The sequence below is a fragment of the Marmota flaviventris genome, chromosome 6, assembly GCF_047511675.1.
Source record: "Marmota flaviventris isolate mMarFla1 chromosome 6, mMarFla1.hap1, whole genome shotgun sequence".
NCBI lineage: Eukaryota > Metazoa > Chordata > Mammalia > Rodentia > Sciuridae > Marmota > Marmota flaviventris.
The window spans coordinates 34,827,654-34,852,845 of NC_092503.1; the positions used below are offsets into that span (position 1 = coordinate 34,827,654).

Consider the following 25,192-nt stretch of genomic DNA (forward strand, 5'->3'; position numbering starts at 1 on the left):
ATAGATAGTCACATAGTGTATATATGTGTACAGCAGCATTATGCACAATAGTACAAAGGTGGAAGTAATCCAACTATCTATCAATGGATGAATGGAGAAACAACATGTGGTATATACAAATAGTGGATATTATTCATGATTAAAAGGAGAAGATTCCAACATGCTGCCACATGGGAGAATCTTAATGTTGTGCTGAAGTGAAAGAAGCCTGTCACAAAGAAACATGATTCCACTAGTGTCAGGTATCTAGAGTAGTCAAACTCAGAGACAAAAGACAGAAAAGTGGATGTTGTGGGTTAAAGGAAGGATGAAATGGGTAGTTATCATTTAATGAGCTCAATATTTCATGTTTTAAACAAGGAAAAGAGTTCTAAATCTGGATTGTGGTGATGCCTGCACAACAATATGAATGTACTTGATGAATGAACACATGAATGTACAAGTGTGTACTCGAAAACACTTGAGGGGATAACTTTTATGTTGCATGTGTGGATGTGTGTGCATGTGTGCATTATCATAATAAAAAAACCAGCATATTCTGAGAGGTTGACCATAAGTGAAACTGATCTAAAGTATTAAACATTGAGTGAATTGAAAACATAAAGATGAATCTTTAGCAAAAAATTAGTGAGAAACATAGGGTTTCCTTTTTCCTTATTGAAGATGTTATTTGCAGGGGAGGTGATTTTTAGGTGTACAGCAATCTTGGGCAGATGATGCAGAGATTTTCATATGCGTGCTGGCCCCATACATGCGCAGCTTCTCCCATGATCAACACCACCTCCCAGAGTGGTACATTTGTTACAATTGAGAAAACTGCATTGACACATCATAATACCCGAAGTCTATAGAGTATACTAGGGTTCACTCTAGATGTGCCATCAGTGCCTCAGGACAAATATATAATAACATATTTTCTTCATTCAAATTTCATTGCCCTAGTAATCCTTGTGCTCTGCTCTTCACCTTTCCACCTCCTAAATCCTGATTTATTTAATAAAAAGTAAAAAAAAAAAAAAAGTCATTGATTGTAAATTTGTACAATGATCTGCCTGAAAAATAATAGCTTCTTAAAAAAGAATCTGACACATCAAGAGGCCAAATAAGAAGTAAGGAATGTTTCTTACAGGCTTGGAAGGTTCCCTTGTAAGAAAAGAATAAACAAGGTGCTATACATTGCTTAGAGATTTCTATGCCACAGAGTTAAATGGAATACAAATGTTCCACATCTTCTATGCCATGTCTTAGAACATACCCATTTGTCTAGATCCATAGTAAAATGGTACCAGGGCCACTTGAAATGTAAGATGCTGATTGGAGTACATTAATAATACTACCAAAATTGGATCTACTTACAATTTCTTTTCCTCTAAATCTGTTATGTGGATTGTAATTAACTTGTAAAATTACTTTATAGTTTAAATCAGTCTTGTCCATGATTAATTTCTATTCTATTTATAGTTTTCTTGAGTATAACCTAAAACTAGTGGAGAAAAACATTTTTCCTTTCTTAGTCCATTTGTTAAATTCTGTATTTGTTAAAATCTTCCAACATTTTCAGATTCAGTAAGTAAATAGGTTATTTGTCAAATTGATGAATGTAAATGCTTATCATTTCAAATAAATTGAGAAAACTGATGAGGATGATGACAGAGCAAAATTTGACATTCTATCACATACTATTACTAAGAAAATCATGTATTCCAACCCACTGCTGCAAGATTGTAGCATGAAAACAGCAACTAGTATGAAGGCAGAGAGTTTAATTAACTAGTTACCTTATATTCTGAGCACTATTTATCTTTGCTTCCTAACCTGACCCTGACTTATTATATCAGTATAATGATAATGACTCAGTGCTGAAAGGCAAATGCTCATTAGTGTTTGGGATGGATTTTCTTGGTTGTACTGTATTTGTTGTAGTTGTGTCCATTGTTTCAGTAATTTGAGATTAATCTATAATGAGCTTCCTACAACTAATTAGGCAGAAAGGCTGCATTTGAATATTTGTAAAAACAAACGAAAGTGAGGTATTTCTACTAAGAAATATATTAATTTTACTTTTTTCTTAACATGGTACTGGGGATTAAACTCAGGTGTACTCTGCCACTGAGATCCACTGAGATACATTGCTGGCCTTTATTTTTTTATTTTGAGACAGAGTCTTCCAGGCTGGACTTGAATGAGTGCCATACCTGCATCAAACTCCTGAGTTGCTGGTATTATAGATGTGCACTACTTTGCCCTGCCAGGAATATATTACTTTTAATACTTGCTCACAATCTGGCTGATAAGCAAAAGATGCGGACATCTACTATTTCTATATTTTGCTCTCCAATTTTATTGGTTATTACCTTAATTGAAAGGTTGAAGAATAAATGTGTGTAATTAAGTAAACAAACACTGGTAGGTAGTATCATGGTGGATGCTTCCAGATCAAATGTTATTTTTGAAGCCATTTGACTTTCATAAAAGATTCTTCAAGTTTAAAAATATTGTACTCACTGATTTCAGTTTTTCTTAATGTTGCTTTTTCTAATATCTGAGAGATTTGACTCATTCTTCTCAGCATCTGCATTGACACAGTTGAACAATCCTCCCAACACACCCTATTTATTTTATTTATTGGTACCAGGGATTGAACCTAGGGGCACTTAACCATTGAGCCACATCTCCAGCCCTTTCTATTTTTTATTTTTTTTTTAATTTTTTTTTATTTTGAGAGGGTCTTACTAGGTTGCTTAGGGCCTCACTAAGTTGCTGAGGCTAGCTTTGAACTGTGATCCTCCTGCTTCAGCCTCCTGAGCTGCTGAAATTATAGGTATGGGCCACCATACCCAGCCACCTTTCTTCTTTTTTGACATATTTAATTTATCACCTCTGAATTTGGAATGCCTAGGATTCAATTTTAGGCACATTTTTAGTTCTATACTTTCATTCTGGATGGTCTTAAACAAGGGCTTAATGTTAATGAGAATCCTTTGCCAGCGTTATCCATGATATCATGACTTCTAATCTTTCCCTTCAACCTCAGTCTGATAAATTCAATTCTCTTTAATATTTCTATGTTGATTATCAATGTGTATTTCAAATATAAGCTAAAACAGAGCCCGTTATGCCACCCAGTATGTAAAACCTACCCCTCCATCACTTTATATTATCACAGTAAAACCTTCTTTCACAAATAAACTATGAATGGGGTGAAGTTACACAGAGAATGGCAAATCACTGAAGTTTAACACATGTTTAGAAAGATGATTAGTGAGAAAACTTATTCCATGTTTTATAAATGCTGAATATTTTGTCCCTTCCAAATTCCTATGTTGAAATCCTAACCCCTAGTGTGATGCTATTAACAGGGAGGCCTTTGGGTGGTGATGTGGTCATGAGAATAGACCCTCATGAATGGAATCAGTGTCCTTACAAAAGAGACCCCAAAGAGCTCATTTGTTTCTTCTGCCATTTGAAGCTACCACAAGAACATGTCCATCTATAAACCAGGAAGCAAACCTTCACCCGACACATAATCTGACAGTGCCTTTACTCTGGACTTCCCCAGCCTCCAGAATTCCCAAGAAATAAATTTATGCTGTATATAAAGCACCTAATCTATGGCATTATGTTATAGCCCAAACAGACTAAGATAATGCTATTCAACCTAAGAACTGATAGAAATTATATAAATTCTAAAAATGCAAACAAAATTTTATCATAAGAAACCAATTATTTAATCTCTAATTTAATCCTTAGAATAAGATTGTTACATTATGAATTGATGTTTCTTCTTATTCATTCACTTAATCCTTCATTCACTTAATAAAAATGTATTGAGTGTTCTCTATATGCTGGACACTGTTCTAAGGACTTAGAATGTAGTATCTTTAAAAAATTGAAATATCATATGGTACATCATTAATATGCAAATTTTCATGTTTTATGTAATAGTAAATATTTTTAATTTATATTCAAAAAGTTAAAAACAAATATTTCCAACCTCATGAAATTTTCTTTTAGAAATGAAAAAAAAATAACATTCAACATAAATAGTAAAATATACATACATGGAAAATTATATTGTGTAGAGAAAAATAAAGCAAGGAAGCGGTCTAGAAAATGGCTGCTGTTTTAAATGCAGCCCTCAGGGAGATCCTTGCTGAGAAGACAACTCCGAATATAACCGCAAAAGAGGTGAGAACACAGGCCGGGTGGAAAATGGGGAAAACAACTACAGGCAGAAGAAATAGCAAGCACAAGGGTGCTAAGGCAAGAGGGTGCAAAATGTTAGTGTTCAAGAAATCCAGAGAGGCAACAAGCAGGGCAGCTGAAAAAGGGAGATCAGTACATGAAGCTAAAAATGAAACAGGTTGAAGAATTGGTCCTATAGGGACTTATGAGTCATTGTGTTTACCAAAGTGAGTGTGGTGGGAAGCCCTTAGAGAGTTTCAGTGGAAGTGGTGTGATCTGGTTTTTGTGCCAACATCACTGTGACTGCTGTATGGAGAAAATACTGAAGAGGAGAGGAGTGGAAACCAGTCAAGACTAATATTCTGTACAATATAGACACTGAAGTTGGTTGTGGACTACATAAATGACTAAAAAGTCAACACAAATCCATTTATGGAGAGAATATATTTTCTATTAACCACAGATCCTACTGCTACACCAAACAAGGTCTATCTAAGTAGGATGTTTTCATCATGTAATCTCTGTAGTTGGATTTGAATTCCCACTTTAGCAGGGTTTCAAATACTACCAAGAAATAAATTCAGTGATTTCAAAAGCAGCCTTGTTCATTGTTTCCATGCTTTAGTTTGATGTAATTTCATTTGTGACCTTTCAATTTTGTAACTTGTGTTTTGGGGGTTATATAAAAAAATTAATACCAACAGCAGTGTCAGAGATTTTCCCCTATGGTTTCTTCTCATCATTTTATGGTTCCAGTCTTTAATTTATTTAAGTGAATTTTTTTATATGTTGTGAGATAAGGGTCTACTTACATTCTTCTGCAGGTGGATATCCAGTTTTCCCAACATCCTATATTAAAGAAGCTATCCTTTCTCATAGTATATTCATAGAAGCTTGTTGAAAATCAATTGACTGTAAATGTGTAGATTTATTTCTGGGCTCTCTATTCTTTTGCATTGGTCTATTTGTTTTTATGCTACTATCATACTTTTTTGACAGTATACACTGTAGTTATATTTTGAAGTCAGGTAATATAATGCTCTATTCTTGTACTCAAGATTGCTTTGGCTATTCAATCCTTTGTATTCCCATAGAAACTTCAGGAATTTTTTTCTGTGAAAAATATCAGTGAAATTTTAATGAAAATTCATTAATTTTTATCACTTGGGGGTAGTAGGAACATTTTAATAATATTAATTACTCCAATCCATGAACATAGGATATCCATTTATTACTGTCTTCTTAAATTTCTTTCATCCACATTTTATAGTTTTTAGTGGATGGGTCATTCAATTTTTCATTTAAACTTTTTCCCTAAATAGTCAATTTTGTTTTATTTCTGATGTAATTGTGAATAGTATTGTTCTTCTGGCTTCTTCTTTTCAATAGCTCATTAATATTGTATAAATATGCTAGATTTTGTATGTTGATTTTACAATCTGCATTTTTACTAATTTTTTTAATTATTTATGACACTTTTTGGTGGAATCATCAGGGCTTTTATATAAAATGTCATCTGCAAACAGAATTTACATTCTTCCTCTCCAATTTGGATGTATTTGATTTATTTTTCCTGCTTATTTACTCTGGCTAAGATTTCTAATACTATATTAAATAGAAGTGGTAGGACTGGGCATCTTAATTTTGTTCCTGATGTTAGAGGAAAAGCTTTCAACTTTTCACCACTGATTATGTTACTGGTGGGTCTATCATACATGGTTTTATTATATTGAGATATATTCCCTATGTACATAAAAGGATGATGTATTTTGTGAAATGTTTTTCGGTATCTATTGATATAATTATACTATTTTATCTTTCATTCTGTTAATATAGTATATTACATGTATGTAATTGCATATACTGAATCATCCATGCATCCCAGGGATAAATTCCACTTGATCATGCACAATGATCCTTTTAATATGATGTTAAATTCAGTTTGCTAATGTTTTATTGATGTTTATCAAGGTTATTAGGTTTAAGTGTCTTTTTCTTATCATACCATTGCCTGGCTTTGGTATAAGGGTAATGTTCTCATAAAATGCATTTGGAAATATTCCTACCTCTTCAATTTTATTGAAAGAGTTTGAAAAGAACTGGTATTTGTTATTCTTTAAATATTTGGTACAGAGAAAAGAATATGAGTCAGTTCCCTTATCCTTTACTGGACTGTTTCAGGTTTTCTATTTCTTCACAATTCAGTCTTAGTAGATAGTATGTGTCTAGGAATTTATACCCGTTGTCTAGGATATACAATTTCTTGACATAAAATTGTTCATAGTAGTCTCTGATCCTTTATATTTCTGTGGTATCAATAATCATATCTTCTTTTTTAATTTATAGTTATGGTACAGATATGTAGTATCCCTCAAAAGTTCATATGTAAGACATGCAACAAACTTCACCAGTGAAAAGATTTGATTAATCCACTAATGGATTAATCCACTAATGTGGATTAACTAGGTAGTAACTGTAGGCAAGTAGAGTGTGATTAGAGGAAATAGGTCATTGGGGGCATGTCTTTGAGGTACACATTTGTTCCTGGTAAATGAAGCTCTCTCTGGCTTCCCTCTTGGCATGGTCTGATCTGTTTTACTCCAACATGCCTTTCCTCGATGATGTTCTGACTAACCTTGGGCCCAGAGTTATGGAGTCGACTATCTATGGATTGAGACTTCTGAAACCATGTGCCACAATAAACTTTTCTTCTTCTACATTGTTCTTGTTAGGTATATTGTCATAACAATGCAAAATCTTACTAAAACATTTATTATTTTATATCTTTTATTTTATTTTATTGATTGTAGAGGAGATTGCTGATTTTGTTTAAATTCAAAATATACCCTCGGTTTTGTTTGACTTTTTTATTGTTACTGTGTCTTTATATCAATATTTCTGCTCTGATATTTCTTATTTCCTTCTCTCTAGTAACTCAAGGCTCAGTATGTTTTGCTTCTATTTCTTTGAGAAATAACATTAGGTCTTTTCTTTGAGATCTTTCCTTCTTTTTGATGTAGTGTTTATTGCTATTAGCTTTCCTCTTGGAATTGCTTTTGCTGAATCCTCTAAGTTGTAGTATGGTATAGAATTTTAGTAGTGTGTCTGTATCATTTTATTTGTCTCATTTTTAATTTATTTGTCCTAATCATGCCTTGGAAACATTCTGTATAATTTTTGTGTATTTGTAAGTTTTCCAAAATTTATCCTTGAAAAACAGATCCTTGTATAGGAATCAGTAATAAGAGTATAAAAAATAATTTGATATGAAAGAACAATGACCTTCTTTCAAGACTGAAAATTCAATCATGTTTCAAATGTTTAAATTAAAAAAAAAAACTTGAATAGATGATGTATTCTGTCCTTCATTGTCATAAAAGGACTCAACCATTACATTAATAGTTCTGGGCATTAAGAAAAGATTCTTCTATGTTACTTAAATAGATTCTAAAAATATAGTTATACTACTTTGAATTCCTTCTAAATTATAACTCATATTTAAAATTGTTAACCCATCTTTCCAAATATGTCTGTATGAAGTCAATTCGTAAGACATTTAGGCTAAAACTATGTGTGTAGTATGATCTCTGTAGCTGCAAGACAATCTTATTTGTAAATGCCCTTTTAAGTCTAAGAAATAGACATGAAATAGAAGAAGTGTTTATTAAGCTAACCGGGACTCCTACACACTGCAAAATTAATTCCCCTCACTCCTCAATTATTAGGCATGAGTATGACTTCAATATATGCTAGCATAGTCTATTATCAGCTGGTCTTTTGTGTTTTATACCAACTACCAATCTGCCTTGTCTCTAAAGATATCAAAGGGCAGGACTGAAAAAAAATTTAAAAGTCATAAAATGAGATCAGATATCATGACACATTCTCATGACATCTTGTCAGAATATAAATGTTTGGAAATTATATTACCATTCAAGTCTCTTTTATTGTCTTTTAAATTTCTGTATGCATTTGTTTGTCATATTGGGTATTTGCATACATATCACTGGAACATTTCATCTTCTATTCAAGTTTATGCTGATCCAAAGTTCTAATAATTGACATAATTGCCAGATGGAATTTAGTTGGTATATGTTATTATCATTATTTTAAACGTTTTACAATCACACTGTAATGTGTATTCTGCTAATCTAGATATTGAGGCACAGCATGATTAAATCATTAGCTTAAGATATGCTATGAGTAAACAATTGGAAAAAGCCAATAATTCTTTAGTAATAAATGTAAAAACAGTCTTCTTATAAAATAGGCAGTTACTTTCTTGTCAATATATTTTTTAATATTTTTCTGGTGCTTATCTTGAATACTAAAATGTGAAGAAATCTCTCAGTATAGTCTTTAATGATTTAATCAAGAAAATCTAATGATTGCTACTTATATTTAAGATAGTAATTTATTCAAAATGTTTCACAGAGGAGTCAAGAACATATCAACAAACTATTGGCACTTATCAAAATTCATACATCTCAAAACAAACAAACAAACAAAAAAAACAATAGATGGTCAAACTTCTTGTTGAATTAATGACAAACACACATTTACTGATGTTTACCTATTCCCAACAATACCACTGCACTTGACTCCCAGTTGGATAATAGCTTATATTATGCTGAGTAACCTATTATTCCTTTATACTCTAAGTGGAAAAGACAGCTTCTATGCCACTTTAGAGGCACATTGGACTCTACCAGAAATAAGAGATCTAGTTCCATTCTTTTTTGCTTACATAGAAGACAAGAGAACAGAGTACAGCATTCTTTGATCATAGACTACATGAAAATATATACCAAAAATTCTCAATATATATACCAAATAATATATACCAAAAGTGCTTCCTAGCTTAAGGTTCTCAGACCCCTGTTAGAAAATGGTGGCATAGTTTGGGTTCCAGATTCAGACTATTCCAGTCAAAATCCAGACTCTCTATGCTAAGCTTTGTAAAGAAGGCCAAGTTTCTTAACTTTTCTGACCCTACTAATATTCTTCAGCTATTAAATAGGAATAATAATACTAGTTTTCTTATGGGATTATTATGAGAAGTGAGTAACATAATAAAGGATGTCCTTATTTTCTCTGTTGCCAATGCATTAAAATATGCTTTTCTATGGTTTTGCTTCCTGTGTTAAGTACTATAAATATGTTGCCACAGTTTGTTATTACAAAGAGTGAGGTCGAATGAGAAGTGTGGGGTTCCTTCTTGTCTATGGAATTACATAAAGCCTGTTTACAAAACCTCCTTGATGTACATCATTAAATAATAGACTAAATAAATTTTCTTTTCTTTTATAGATTAACTATATTCTCCTCTTAAAAACATAGTAGGTTGTCTTTCAGTAAGTTAGAGAAGGCTAAAGTAAATGAAAGGGAAAGGGTGGGCAACACCCTAAAATATCAGATCATTTGAGTACAAAGCCTATGTATATTGTGCAGTTACAGGTATTGGAGTCAGTAGCCCTTAATTATATACAGAATTTCCCCACTAGTTAGGATTGTTAGGATGACTGAACTCTAAAAGATGCTTTGGAGTATTCATTCATCTTTAAGCTATCATAACACGTGGAAAGAAAACAGAAAAACAAATCTGCATAATTCCTTTTTTTTTTTTTTTTTTTGTAGTATTTGGGATTGAACACAGAGCTGCTGTATCATTGGACTATATCTCCAGCCCTATTTTATTTTATTTTTGTGACAGTATGTCTGTCCCAGTATGTCCTCAAGCATGTGATACTTCTACCTCAGCCTACTGAGGAACTAAGATTTCAGGCCTGGCTCAAAACTACATGATTCTTCAGATTGTGTATGGTAATGAATAACTGGTGATGCAAAACAAATTTGGGGAAATATAACTGCCTTCATTGAAAAAAAAATGAGCTTTGGGATGAATTCTTTGACTTATGAAATTAATGACAAGCATGTTGAACAAAAATGATTTAGTAAAAACTGGTGATTCCACCACCCAGCTGTAAATTAGAAAGAAAAATGCTGCTATATTTGATAACAGATAAATAATGTTGTGGTAGAGCTCAAAGGGTAGTTCAAATGATTTGTGCAAATTATATTAATAATTGACTCTCATGCTCTATGTGCAATCTAAAAGAATAAGTGGAGAGTAAACCAGAACAATAAACCATCACTATTTATTGATTTCCTATCCCAGGAGACGACCCAAGTCAATGGACAGCAGACATACTCTTGATTGGGAAGGCAGACTTTCAATGATCATATGAAAGGGAAGTACTGCTGTAATCGATAAAGGACCAAGCTGTCTTTATCCAGAGGAAGATAAAGTCCAATTTGAGGGTAGGATCCACAGGGAATTCATGCACAAGGTTAATTGACCTAAAGCAAGATTGATCAGTGTGGTAGATGGCCTGACCACTCCCAGACAATGCACAGAGAGTTCTTCGGAAATATCACTAACTCAGACCTGACATTCAGCTGCTGTACACTAATATGGGTAGAAATAAATCTATGTCAGTTGGCAATTTAGCTGCAGCACTGAGCCCTGCTGCCACTCTGTTACTCAGGTCCAAAGGGTCAGATATGATGAAAGGGGCTCCGCTATATGACCTACCAGCTTGCTCACTCCTCCAACAGCTATCTGTGGCTCTTGATTACATACAGATCCCACCAAAATGGGCCTAGATTCTGGAGAATGGAGGTTAACTTTTCTGCCTGATGTCAATCTAGCCCACTGGATGGTATTTCTCTATACTTTGGCAAACTCTGAAAACCATGACCTCTACAGTGTATTGATCTCCCATTAAGTGTTTTGGCCATTTGCACCAGTCCACAGATCTCTAGCTGCATCATCTCCACACTGGACTAAGAAGGAACAAATAAGTGTTTTTCCTATGCTAATGCCAGAGAGTGAAAGAGAAACAGGCCAAAGTGAAGAGGTTACGTAAGTTCACCATTTCTAGTCTCAGTCTAGGACCAATTAAATTAACCATTGTATTTGGAATAACAAAAAACTATGGGAACATTTTTCTCAAATTCCATCCCAAATCCATTTGCAAGCCTAAATAATTTTGGTGACGGTGATTCTTGATTCATAACTTCATCCTGAACTGAATGTTGTGAACAGAAAGAAGGAAATTAAGCATAGAAGGCACTCAGGCCTATGCAACACACACTCTAATGACTTCCAACATCAATTTTATATAACTACAAGGCTTGTTACCTCGTTTAGAGGCCCAAGTTTAATTTGAGACTAACTGTCACAGCTTGCACAACTCTCAGTAATGAGAGGCAATTTACTCAAGAGCCTTGTTATCCGAGAGCCTTTAAGAGCACATACAACATCAGCAGAGTGGAAGCACTGTATTATTTTAAAAGTTAAAAATGGCACTATCATACTCCCTTCATGTAAAATTTTATTGATCCATGTTTTCATCAACTCTAACTAGTTAATATAGATTCAGGTCCTAAATCATTAATAAACCATTTGCATGGATCCATTTTAGTTGTGCTTTAGAAATAAATGTCACATATTTGTAAATGACTATATGCCAAATGAATAGGACCCTTTGTTCATTGTATCAAGAAAATAACAGCAGGTGATCAGAAAGTGTATCCTTTCACCCTAAAAAGTACCAACTAAATAAACAGCAAATGCAAGGTACAACAAAAGTGGAAAATGATAAGAAAATGGCACTGTACCTGCTGTAAATCCAGTGTAATTGTCACATAATGGTATTCGATTCCATTCTTAATACTGGGACTCTGCCACCAAGTGTTCTTTCCATCAATAGCATTCGTAATAGGGTGTCTCTCTATTGAGTGAGCAGCAACATGTGAAAGGAAGAGAAAAGAAAATCATATAATGAATCTGTAACTGTTTCTTTGAAGAAAAACGTAAAATTAAGGTAAAACAATCCTGTAAAGATCAAACATTAAAAAAATAGTAATCCATATCTTCTACAGAATTTATCCAGTGACACCTTTTCCATATATCTGTACAATGTAGTAGGAAATGACCAAGATCTCAGGATAATCAAGAAGCAGCTAGTCAACACTCCAGCCATCAACTACTACAATGGGCAACTTTGAAGATGACTACAGAAATTAAGGATCAGAAAATAATATTGAAATCAAATTGATGCATCAGTCATTCAAAAAAGCAAAATCTGTACTGTTTGAGGCAACTCTAGTGTACCATCAACTTGATTAACAGAAACATAAAATCCTGAACTGTAGTTGAAACATACTTGAACATTTGCTCTTCTGACAAATTCTTTATTACCAGAACTTGGACGATCCAGTATTTATCTGGTTTTAATATAAACTGCTATCACATTTATCCTATGAGATGTTTTACAACAAGTCTTTAGATTGTCATTTTCTACCACTGTTAAAAAATATAATGAAAGATACCTATGCTTCCTGTGCAGCTTTTTTCTAGCCCCATAAATCACTACTGTAGTGGAAGAATCTAGATAATAATGGCAAACAAAGAGATTGTAAAGGTTACATTTAAGTTTTGCTCTCCTGTTAAGTTTAAGTTTTGCTTTTCTGTAAGTTTAAGTTCTGTTTTCCTGGAACCCGAAACTTATGTTAAAAACAGTTACTTATGTCAAAATGTACCCTGACCCAACACCCCCTGACAAAACGCATGATTATTCTGTAATGGTTATTTTGTAACAATCCCACCCTCGCACCCTAACTGCCATATGAACTTCCCTGTTTAAACACTGCATAAAAACTCTGCTTAAGCTGTGCTCAGGGCTCCAGCTTCTCTCAGGAGAACTCTGAGCCCCAGCATGCTGGTCCAATAAACCCTTTGCTTTTGCATGAGATAGTCTCTTGGTGGTCCTCTCCTCTGACGTTTGCCCGACCCTAACAAGATAATGCATATGAAACTTCATCCAACCAATAAAACACAGGTTTTTCCTCACCTTATTCCACACAGTTGAGAAGACACCCAATTGTGAGAATCAAAAGGAAGACTGGAAATAGCAGGTGAGATATGGACAGCCATGGCCAATCGTACTGTCCTTTGATATGGCTCTCTTTGTTCTTACAAGCTTTGGACCTCAAAGATGCTCATCTCTTCCAAATTAGCTCCACAGATTTCACAGTAGAACTACCCCTGGCCTCCACAATCCTCATTACCCTTTGGATCATAGTCTGAAATCTTTGCGTCTCCTTTTCCAAATAATACAAGCTATGTTTATTTGGTTTTTGTTTTTTTCCCTCATCTAAATGGGCCCCATCCACACATGGGTGAGAATGGTGGGAGTGGAGGTTGTTGATGTTCCTGTTTCTAATTTTAAGGCTCTAGTAAAAGTGTCTACATTCCTCACACCTCACTTGGAAGTCAGCACATTTTTCCTCAGAAATGTAAACAAAATGGGAAAGAGCTTCCTTGGGTTTCTTCCATTCATTATGGTTTAAGTATACTTGGGGTGTCACTCTTGAGAACTTATATAAAACTAATTATTTGGGAAAATGTTTAAAATTAGTGATCTATGAATAATCCTTCAGATTAAAACCTAATCTTTTTTTTTTTTAATTGAAAGACTACCTCAAATAATGAACAAATTACACCACTGAAAGGAGCAATCATGGATTCTCAATTTGTCTACATAATAAAGTTATCCAGCCATATATTCTAATGATAATGATATAGTCTAATGATGAAAGAGCACAAAATTTGGCACATGAAGAGCTGTCATACGAAAAACTAGCTATTCTTCCTGGTGCTGCCATTTAGTACTTAACTGACCATGGACAAATTGCTTAAAATCTGTGTCATCCCTAAAATAGGGATAACAAAAACTTCACTCAAAGTAGTGGTTTCCAGATTCTTAACTTTCAGACAAGAATTAATTTTTTTAAAAAAAATGTATGAGAGATATGTGGAGTTGATATAGGAGTTCAAATTTATTTTTTCAAGTATTAATGAATCCTGATCTACTAATTATCATTTAATATGCCATCACTTTTATTTCACAAAATAAAGGACATTTAGAAGCTAACAATAGGGTTTTGGGAGGCATTTTTAAAATTTTAATTTGTTATATATGACAGTGGAATGCATTACAATTAATATTACACATACAGAGCACAAGTGATTTTTCATATCTATGCTTGTACACAAAGTAGAGCTAACAATAGTTTTTAAAAGTCATAAAATCAAAATAAAGGACAACCTGTAATCCCAGGGCTCAAGAGGCTGAGGCAGGAGGACTGCAAGTTCAAAGCCAGTCTTAGCAAAAAACTTAGGTGCTAAGCAACTTGCTGAGACCCTGTCTCCAAATAAAAGCTTAGTGCCCCTGAGTTCAATCCCCAGTACCCCACTCCCACCTCCAGAAAAGAAAAATTCTTTAAAATGTTTCGTTTTAGTTTTAGTGAAACACATGGAATGTTGTGCTCATTTATTTTACATGTCTCTGACCTGTGAAAACATTTTGTATCCAAATCCTTTACTTATAGGGTTGCTAATGAACTCTATAACTATCAATAATCTAAGCTTATTGTGCATATAGATAAAATACATTGTGAATCTGTTCAAAGTGTATACCTTACTGAATTTTAGAGACAAATCGCAATTAATAAAAAAATTGAAAATAATAGGAATCAAGCAAAACTAATAAGTCTTCCATGCAGTATAAATCAGTAAAATAAAATATCTTTTAAAAAATTCATTAAAAAATATTTATTAAATTTGCCATTTTCAAATTTGTGAAAATTATTATATGTCAATTTTATTTAGGTAGTCTGCTATAACCATCAGTTAAACACACAAAGGCTATGACTTTGTCTTTCTTATGGTATGATATTCACCTTTCAAACATAGATATTCATATTCCAAATATTGTATGAGATGATAGGACAGGATAACAACATTCCATTTTTATTGACAAAAATTTAATTCCACCAAGCAGCTGGATGGACTTTATTTTGTACCAAGTCTTATGTCATCAACAGTCCACTGAGATAAGGCATCCTGTCTCATTAATGAAAAGTAAAATTGCTGAATGTATTTAATAATTATTGCTAGTGAAATTATGTTTAGCTAAGGAAGATGTCATCTTTATAACAATAAGCAAATATCAGAAGCATAACTAAATATCAAACAAATGCTCCTGGTGGTGTGAGTGGGTGCTGAAATTGGCACACAGAAATCAGAACACCAAATGAAATATTGCTGGCATTGCTTGTGAAGAAAAACAAATATCACAGCAAACATTCCCCAAACATCTTCCTGAATCATCTTTATAGACTGTGGGTTTAATATGTGATAGAAAAACATTCACACAACCACATTACCAAATAGAATTTGTGACTCGTAGGTAATTGTGAGAGAGCCTGTCTAATTGGAAATTTTGATATCTGCCACCTCAGGTCAAATTGATATGAGAATTAGTCATGAAAAGGAGGACAGGGAGATGAATCAACAATTAACCATAATCCCCATTATAAAAATTTAATCATAATTAATTTGCAAATACTGATTAATTGCTGGCAGAGTTCCCTTATTTAAAAGGGGATAGAAACATGTAATATCCTCAACAGGGAAAAACTATGCAAGTCAACCAAAGGGCTAAACTGCATCTGAAAACTGGCTGGGGATCCAAGGAGGCAGACCACTCAGACTGCTAATTTGTAATTGGGAAGCACAGTCTAGTAATAGTAAGGAAGTTCAAGTTTCATTTTTTATATGGTATTAAGTGCAAACTTTCCAGATTTATTCTAGAAGTTCACTGAATTTGTGGAATGTTATCCTTTATAGCTCCAGCTTTACTAACATATGTTCCTGTGGTTTATTACTAGATTTTTATTCTTGTGGGGTTCTATCCTTTCTAAATTTCCAGTACTAAAACATGATTTTGAAATGTAGTAAAGCTGGTCATTTATAAACAAACAATATGAAGTAAGTACAGCCTGTGACTAGTTATAAAAAATATAACACACATAAGTAAAAATGGGAAGGTACAAAGCAAACCTGGTGTGAATTATGCTATACTAAAACATTGATTCAGTTTTGGCTTTAATTTGAAAACATGGGGTGAAAATGCCTAAATATAGGTATATTCCACTGAGACCCAAGAGACTCTGAATACAGAACTTTGAAGGAAAAAGTGACACAGAAGGACTTAAACTCATTTTGGCAAGTAGATTTCATCTAGTTTCCAACCAAGAGTCTCCATTCAGTTATTTTCCAGTCCAATCTTTGCATTTTTCGTCCTGAACGTATCAATTTCTTTCTTTGTATAAATATATATTCATGTATATATAAGGTAAATATATATGTATGTATATATATGGTAAATAAAGGTACTTACCTTAGAAACATATTCATATACATATATATACACACATGTGAATTTTAATGTTCTTTACCTTTATAATTTCCCCTCTGCCCATCCTATCCTAAACACAAAGCTATGCATTTCTACCACCCCATCCCTATCATCCATTGCACTACGTCCGTATTTCCAGCCTTTCTCAAATTCTGCACAAAATCATTTGTTCCTGAGCTCATAGATGTTTTTCTCCACCAGAATTTACCCTCTTTCCTAATGAAATGAAAACTTATAATCAATCAATTCATTTCTTCTCAAGCCTTTCTTGGATTTTCTTGACACTTTCTCTGTAATGTTGCATGAAAATCAGTCCAAATATTTGCTACTGCCTTTTTACTCTATATGGAATTCTCACCTTATTCTCATTATAGCTCAGTGGTATCTATCCCCTAGGAAGCTCATCTGAATTTTTACTTATTTCCTGAGCAGATAACCCAGACTCACATCTTAAAAAGGAAATAAGATCATCTAGTAAGAATTTCCTCCCAACCACTCTTCTATCTGCCACTACCCATCCTTCCTTTTATTCTAACTTGGTGAATTAAAAAGGTATATATCTCCTCATTTAGGCTTTTATACCTGTGCTTAATGATCATCTCTCCTCACCTCTTAAGAGACATCACCTTCAACATCATTTTGTTGACAACTTCCCTCACTTTTCCCTGTCACCTCTAAAACCAGCTCATCTGTTTACTGCCTTTGAAAACCTTTCCAGCACCATATACTCCTCTGTAAAACCCTCTATTCTCTTTATATCAAGAATACTTTAAAAGACTATTCCTACACTCCCCTTTTGTCCTTCTTATTAATTTATTAGCTCTTCAATGTTGTCTTTGCTACCGTGAGTCCACTGACTCCTTTAACAAGATGACCAGCAGATACCTGTGTTGTCAAAACCTAGGAAAACCTATGTTATCCATGTTATGCTTTTCTTGCTCAGTATTTTGGAAGCAGTTGACACTATACATTACTCTTTTTTCCTGAAAATTTCTTCTTAATATACATGATGCCTCATTCTCCAGATTTTCTTCCTTAAAACCTGTTTATCTTCATCCTCTCCTAGATTCCACTTAACCATTTCCTTGAGCCTTTAATGTTTCCCCAGGGGTCTGACAAACATGGGAAGTGTACTGTGACTTACCATTCTGATCCCATACCATACCAACACAGACTCTAGAAATCAACAAAAGTCCATCATAGCAAATAAAGATTTCTGATGGTTGCCCTCTTTGGTGTCTTATTTTTTTCTAACATTTTGTGGTATATGAGACCATCAGTTTTAATCATAAAAGTAACAATATATTAATAAATATTATCTCAAAATATTTAATGGTTTCTTCATCTCTAAATTAACTATAATAGAGAGAATTATGCATTCTTCTCTTTAACTCTATCAAAAAGGCACAGTGCCTTCCAATTTCCTTTCTGAGATTGAAAAAATGCAAATTGTGAGAGAAACCTTTAGTCATTTGGTAAGCTTAAAAAATATAGCAATGGAACTACTCTGCAGGATACTAAAATGATAATGATAAATACATTTCATTACACATTTGTCCAAAACCCATAGAACATACCAACAAGAGGGAGCCCTACCTAATGTAAACTCTGAACTCTGGTGATAATGATGTGTCAATGTTATAAGCAAAAAGTTACTACATAGAGGTAGATATTTATAATGGAGAAGGCCAGGCATGTACTTGGAGCAGAGGAAATATGGGAATTTTTCTGCATATCTGAGTCTGCTCTAAAAGTAAACACTATAAAAGAAAGTTAAAAGGTACATTTAACAAATTTAAAAATAATATAATGATGAAGCTTTTTCCCAAGTTTTTCATCATTACTCACATCAATTGATAATAAATATTTAGTTTATTAGTTTCTCTCCTTTCTATATAAATTGTTATAGATAGGTAGATGATATATATGATTTTCTAATGCATATCTATAAATCAACTTTCAATTCTAAAATTATCTCATACCATTCTTCCCTTTGCCATACAAATTCTTTACTTGTTAAGACACAGTTCTCTGAATACTTCTTGCTGTTTTATACCTCCAAGACTTGTGTATGCTTTTCCTTTTCCAATGCTTTTCCCACATTTAATCTTACTACTTTGTATCTTCTGAGAATATGAGTCACTGTCTCCTGGAAATCCTTCAATGACCTTGGCATCTACATAGAACCTACATGTTCCCAGTTTATGTTTCTCTTTCCTGTTTCCCCTCCAAGTTCTCTAAGTCAAGGACTGCATATGATTAAGCATCATGTTCCAGTATAAGACATAGGTAGAAGCAGCATTTAAAAGCTTGTTGAACAAATACACTAAATTATCTGAGGTGTCAGTGTGGTTCATAGAGGTGACCAAGTGGGCTTTCCATGCACAAACAATCCTGTTTGTGAGACCCTTGGTAATCTGTTTCCAGTCTTTTATGTTTGACTCATCTCTATTCTCTGCCCTTTGACACTTTCAATTCTACTCATTCCTAACTACTGGTAGCTTCCTGAACAAGTAAATTTTTTTGTCTTATTCTGATTTCTTTTCCTAAACTTGCTTTTTTCCCCTTCCCCTCTTCCCTCTTCATCTACTCAGCTCATACTTGTCTTCTTTGCCAACATGGTTATCACATCAGGTAAGCCTTCACCTATATCAAGATTGAATTTCTGAGCCTTTTCGCTCTTCTTCAGGGTCCTATACTCCTTCTTTATACTTATTACACTACATAGCAGTAGCCATTGTCTTGCCCACTGACTCTCTTGTTGAGGCTAAGACTACTCCTTATTCCCAGTAGAACTTAATCATAGTACCTGACACACCAACAACCAATGAATAACTAAAGCCTCCATGAAAAATCACATCCTCTGATACCATTCTGGAGCCAGGAAACCCAATGACTGATTTAGTTCTTCAGCTAGAAAATTCTCTCCAGCCTCTTTGCCTGCTACTTTTAAAGAACCCCAAGACTTTAATTTTTGTTGAATGACAGAAGGGGGCCATATACAGGTTCACATTGAAAAAAAAGATTTTAAGAATTCTTAGAATTATAAGCTCTTTTAATTTCATGGGACGTGCTCTTAAAATCTCTCAAAAATATATCTTACTGAGTGAAAACAAATACACGTGATATACATACGGTATGGATTACTGCTGTTTTGATTGCAGATTCGACACTGAGGGTTCCGCACAGGCTGCCCAGGGACATGCTCTACCAACTTGCAATACATTTCAGGTCCTCTTTCTCCACATGTCGCATTGGTTGTGATGAGGGCATTGGAAGCAAGATTCAGGACAGCAGGGAATAAACCTGAAAAAGATGGACAAATGAAAGCATGTGAGCCAGTTTTGATTTTGCTGTATTTTAAAATGCTTAATTAACATGGGATATTTTTCAGAGCATTAAATTAATCCAAGATGAAATATTTAGTGATAATGAAATACCTGACAATAAATACTACATGTTATCAAAGGAAGAGATTTTTTTTTTTCTTTCTGGGTCTTAAATATGGGAATATGAGGCTGTCTATTTAATTTTTAATCTCTAATATTTAATTATAAAGAAGTTACAGACACTTTTAAGTAATACTTTTCATTTGATCAATAAACTATCTTACTGAATCTTAATCTTCCCCTTCAGTTATTTTATATCTAGTATTAAACTATAATCACATGTAATTTCTGCACAATAATGCACCTATGGTTCTCATGCTCACATTATGCTCCAATTATCACTTGGTGTAAATGGTTGTTACAACTTCTTTATATCCACACTAGAAAAAATAGATAATTATGAAAGATATTGGAAAACTGCCCTTTACTAATTTCTGTGCTACATAATACCTTTCCAAAAATGAATCATCATAATAGTAAATGATCATATACCTGAAAATATTTCTTAGGTACAATAAAATGTTTGACTTGCATACATACAAACTCAAAAGGCCAACTCATTGTAAGGCTAGAGAGCCTTCATTCTATCTGAGAACCCAGTGCAGGTCCTTCAGTTTCTATAACTTAATGTCAGTTCTGCTTTGTACATGTCTAGTATTTTCATTTTATAGACCTCTTTTCCATAACAGCACAGTAAAGTGACTCATCAAAAGCCACTCTATAACTGAAAAACTCTTGTTGGAGGAAATCAATTGGGAATTAAGATAATTTGATCACTTAGGTTGTCCAAGTTCTATGCATGTGCTAAGTAGGTCTATATCAGTTCAACTTCTAATACTGTCTTTCTTGACTAAATCTATGGCCTGATGTTTTACTGATACCCTTAAAGTTTTAAGCTTTTAAATTTTTTCAGCCTATCCTCAGGACTTGGCACAGAAAAGCCACTCAGTGTGTTTGTAAAACAAATGAATAAATGACTTATGATAACGATCATGATAGTTATTTTATAATACTTATGTATAATAAGTCTATGAGCAATATGAGCTATATTTACTTTTATTTTATTAAAGAAGCACAGGGTATTAAGTAAATTGTTCAGGATTACTATTAACAGAGCTATGCTTTGAGGCTAAGCTTTCTGGCTCTCAAGCCTGTCCTCTTAATCATTACACAGAACGGTATCTTCAATGCAATCTGAAACCTACATAAATCTAGTGCTCATTAAAACTGGTGATTTTGATTGATCTTGGAATTGCACTGAAACAATAAAAGACCAAAAAATAAATCAGTGTTTATAAAATTTGATGAGATGTATATGTATTTTTATTTGATCAATAAAGCTTCCTTTCAACCAGAAGAGCAAAAGCAATGATAGAAGAAATTTTAAAAACAATTTTAATTACTTTGGATCTTTATTGTAATCATTATCTAAATTGTCTAATCAGTAAGTGAATTCATAAGGCCAGGAAGCACTTCAGTTCTTTTCTCAATCACCCTCAGGATCTCCCAAATCTATACCCAAGAAATCTTCCCTCCCTGTCTGCACTTTCCAGGCTCTAAGATCCCTCTGATTTTCCCTTCCAGCACAGCAATCCCTCTCCTTAATCCTCCGGCTTTGTGCTTTTCTCCAGCTAATAATTATTTGAGGTTTCCAATTCTTCCTGGTTTGCCAGGAATTCATCACTTCCTGAAATTTTTACTTAATTTCTGTCTCTTTCATTCTTCCTAATGAATTTATCCCTCCCCACAATTTCTATGCTCTCTGACCTCCACACAGTGAGACATGCTACAATGAGATGTGAGGTCAACTAAGATGATCATTGGTCAGAGAAATGTTATCCATTCATAAAACATTATTTTTGTTTGTTTGTTTCATAATAAAGCATAATGTGCTATGCAAAAGGCAAGGTGCTCATATCTTAAATGTCACCCAAAGGCCCATGTGCTAAGGCGTGGTGCCAGCCTATGACACTACTCGAAGGTGATAGAAGATTTAGGAGGTAAGTTATACTGGAAGGGAGTTAGGTCACTTGGTGTGTGCCCTTGAAGGGGATATTTGAACCTCAGCACTTTCTCTCTTTTTTTTTTTGCTTCCTGGCTACTAGGAGGTAAGAATAAATTTTTGTTCTTTACGTTTATTTTCTCATGTATTTGTCACAGCAATTAAAAGCTAACTAACAGTGCTATATAAAAATTGTCTAGTATTTATTTTTTTTTACCTTTTCTACGTAGACAAGATTTATTGAAAAATTTCATAACAATTTTGTGAATTTTGACAGGTTGTAAATTTAAACTGATTTTTATAATTATATAGTCTCCAGGGCACTATTTCTTTATTGTAGGCACTTTTTTCTCTAGGTTAGTAAATAATATATGATCAAAGAAATAAGATTTGTGTGTATATCTCTGTCTTCTGTCATTCATCACCATTTTATGTTTAACTATATAATTATCCTTTCATCAAATATGTTTGAGAACCTATTATGCCAGAGAGTAAAATTTGGAATTATTAAGATGAGCTTATTGATGGAGATTATGTTGAGCTAAATCTTAAAGATAGAGAAGCTTATCCGGTAGGAAAAAAGGTAGAAAGGAGAAAGCAAATGTACCCTGTATATGGGCTTTAAGCTAAAAGTTTGTGTGGATGTTGAGTACTTCAATTTGCAGTTGTTCTAACATGTAAGATTATGTAACTTTATAGATATAGAAACATATAGATTACACATAGAATACACCTAATGGTTCACACACATACCAACACAAACCACAGCCTATATGTCACAGTTACCAATTTGTTTTAGTCACTATTTTTTCCAATTCTTTAAACATTTAATTTATGGTATAGAAAAAATAGGTAGAAGGAATGAAGAGATATGTTAAACCTTATGTTCTAAGGAGGACAAATACTCTTCTTCTCATCTTGGTGATTGTAGAAGAAGCTCCAGTTGTAAACCCCATATAGACCCTTCAAAGAAAACCAGCTTACCCACATAAAAGCCATCTCCAACAGCTGGGGATGTCTCTACAACTTCCCCAAGATATAGTCATTTTGACTCTGTGATCTCCTCCTTTACCACTGACAAATCCTGACCTTTCCCATGACTTTGGGTCCTGTTGTGCAGGAATGAATAAGACTCTCCATAACCTGGTCCGGTGCAGTCCTATAGGGTCTGATTTGAGATGGTCAAATTACTTTCCCTGGTTCAAGCAGTCATGAGAGCAAAGCAAAAGGAAGATATCCAGCAGAAACTATTTTACTTGCATTTTATGTTCAGAAAACATAGAATTGGATTACATCTCAATTTCCCCATAGGAATAAATGAATAAAATGAGAGCAAAATGATCCAACTACAAAAGGATTATAGATATTGAAATAACATTGATTCAGAAGCTATTTTATGTTCCTCATATTATTTAATACCCCAATCATCCCACTGTGTAAATCTTATTAATTCTACTTTATAGAAAGTGTAGATAAATAATGTGGAGAAAGTTCAGCTTGAGAATATGAATTGAACTCAGCTCTTTAAAAAGCTCATAAGACTTTTTATTTCAGGTTTTTGAGCCAAAAACCTGGTCCTCTATAAAGCTTAGCAATGTATATATTTAAATTACTATTCACCACTCCATTGTTCCATTGAGATTTCTACCCATAAAACTAAAGTTCTTAAAAAAAAATTACATTTGGCATTTTTCCCTTCTTTGTGTTGATATTTTTTTCTATTATACTTATTGATCACTTGTTCAAAATTAGCCTTTTCACAATTTAGTTGTCTTGCATCGTGGTTAGAGAATAGTTGCTTCATGAAATTTTATCACTATTTTCCTGCTTATTTAAAAAAAATCAATAAAGTATATTGGTCAGGGAAAGTCCTCAATTAGTTGAAAATGATCAATTTAAAAGTCAGTCAATATCTCAACTTTTGTTGAAGCTTCAGCATGCAATATTATAGACTGCCATCATTTTCATTATATATAAAATCTATTAGGGTGTACCTATTTATTCCCATTCAAAAGCATTAGACCAATATTTATTGCCATATTCAATCTAGGTTACTTGTTAAGATTATGTAAACATTAGAAGGGTAAATGAACTACAGATAACTGATGAACCTTTACGGAGTATTAATGCATTGCAATCAGTTTGAGGTCTTGTAATGTTAATGACCATACAACTATGATTGACATTTTTTAAATACAATCTACACTAAATTTCGTTGGATTTATGTTTATGAAGAACCAACTCTTAAAAAAATAATATTTATCCTCTCTGCTATATATAGTGATTAGAATATGTCCACTATTTATAAAATATTTTATTCTATTATATATGCATATATAATAGGCACACATATTTCTATTTACATATATGTGCATGTATACACACATATGGTAAATAGAAAATTTAGGAAAAGGCCAAATCCAAATTAGGGGAAAAACAGAAATTATACTACAACATAGTGAACACTTAGAAAATTCACTAAATTTTTACTGATTTTGCTTGGATATATTTATAGTCTATTTGGTTGTTCAAATAATATAGTATGTTCATACATGTTGGCTTGATTTTGATCATCTGCATTGCCAAAATACCATATTCTAGTTTCAAACAGAAGAAGCATTTTAAAATCTATTCATGGAACTTCTATTTATAAAAATTGTGAATCAGCTCCTATTTGATCAAAGTTCCCAGAGATAAAAGCTGTAGATTCTGATATCCCTTCCTTTCCTTTCTCTTTCTCAAGCTCTCTCAGTTTCTTTCTCTCTCTTCCCCTTTCCTCTATCTATACATTTATCCAGATAGATAGGTATCCCACCAATATCTAGTGTCAGTTGATATCTAAGCTTTTATTGAATTAGATCAACCACAAACAATAATTAAGGAGAAACGTGTAGGCATAGAAGAAGAAAAAGAGGTCACTCACTGGATAAGCCTCAACCGTGCAATGTGGGGCTAAAACTCAAACAGAAATTCACAGTTTTACTGGATAAAAGAACCAAAGAACAGAACCAAGAACAGGCACAGCTCACAGCAGGTATAAAATGAAGGGTCAAATCCTGGAGTGGACAGAGGCACAGAAGGGGAGCCTGAAAATGTGCACAAACTGCACCCAGATTGCTCATAGATGCCAGACCTTTGTAAGTCCTAGGCAGTTTCCAAGTAATCCAACTTGAGATTGAAAACACTGGGTAGAGAATATAACTCTTGAAGGCCATGGGGGGCGGGCGGGGGAGGGGAGACAAGATTGAAATTTGAGTGCAGTGAAGTTAATCCACTGTCTCAGAAAC

At 33.6% G+C, this 25,192-nt stretch overlaps 1 protein-coding gene across 1 annotated transcript in view; it reads right to left on the reverse strand.

Moving 5' to 3' along the window:
- Nucleotides 1-25,192, reverse strand: part of Lama2 (laminin subunit alpha 2) — a 571,380-nt gene that overhangs the window by 413,038 nt on the left and 133,150 nt on the right. The window contains exons 2-3 of the mRNA XM_071613037.1: nucleotides 19,650-19,820; nucleotides 11,869-11,981 (exon numbers count right to left, since the gene is read on the reverse strand). Coding sequence (XP_071469138.1) covers nucleotides 11,869-11,981; nucleotides 19,650-19,820 — 284 coding nt within the window. The remainder of the gene's footprint in view (nucleotides 1-11,868; nucleotides 11,982-19,649; nucleotides 19,821-25,192) is intronic.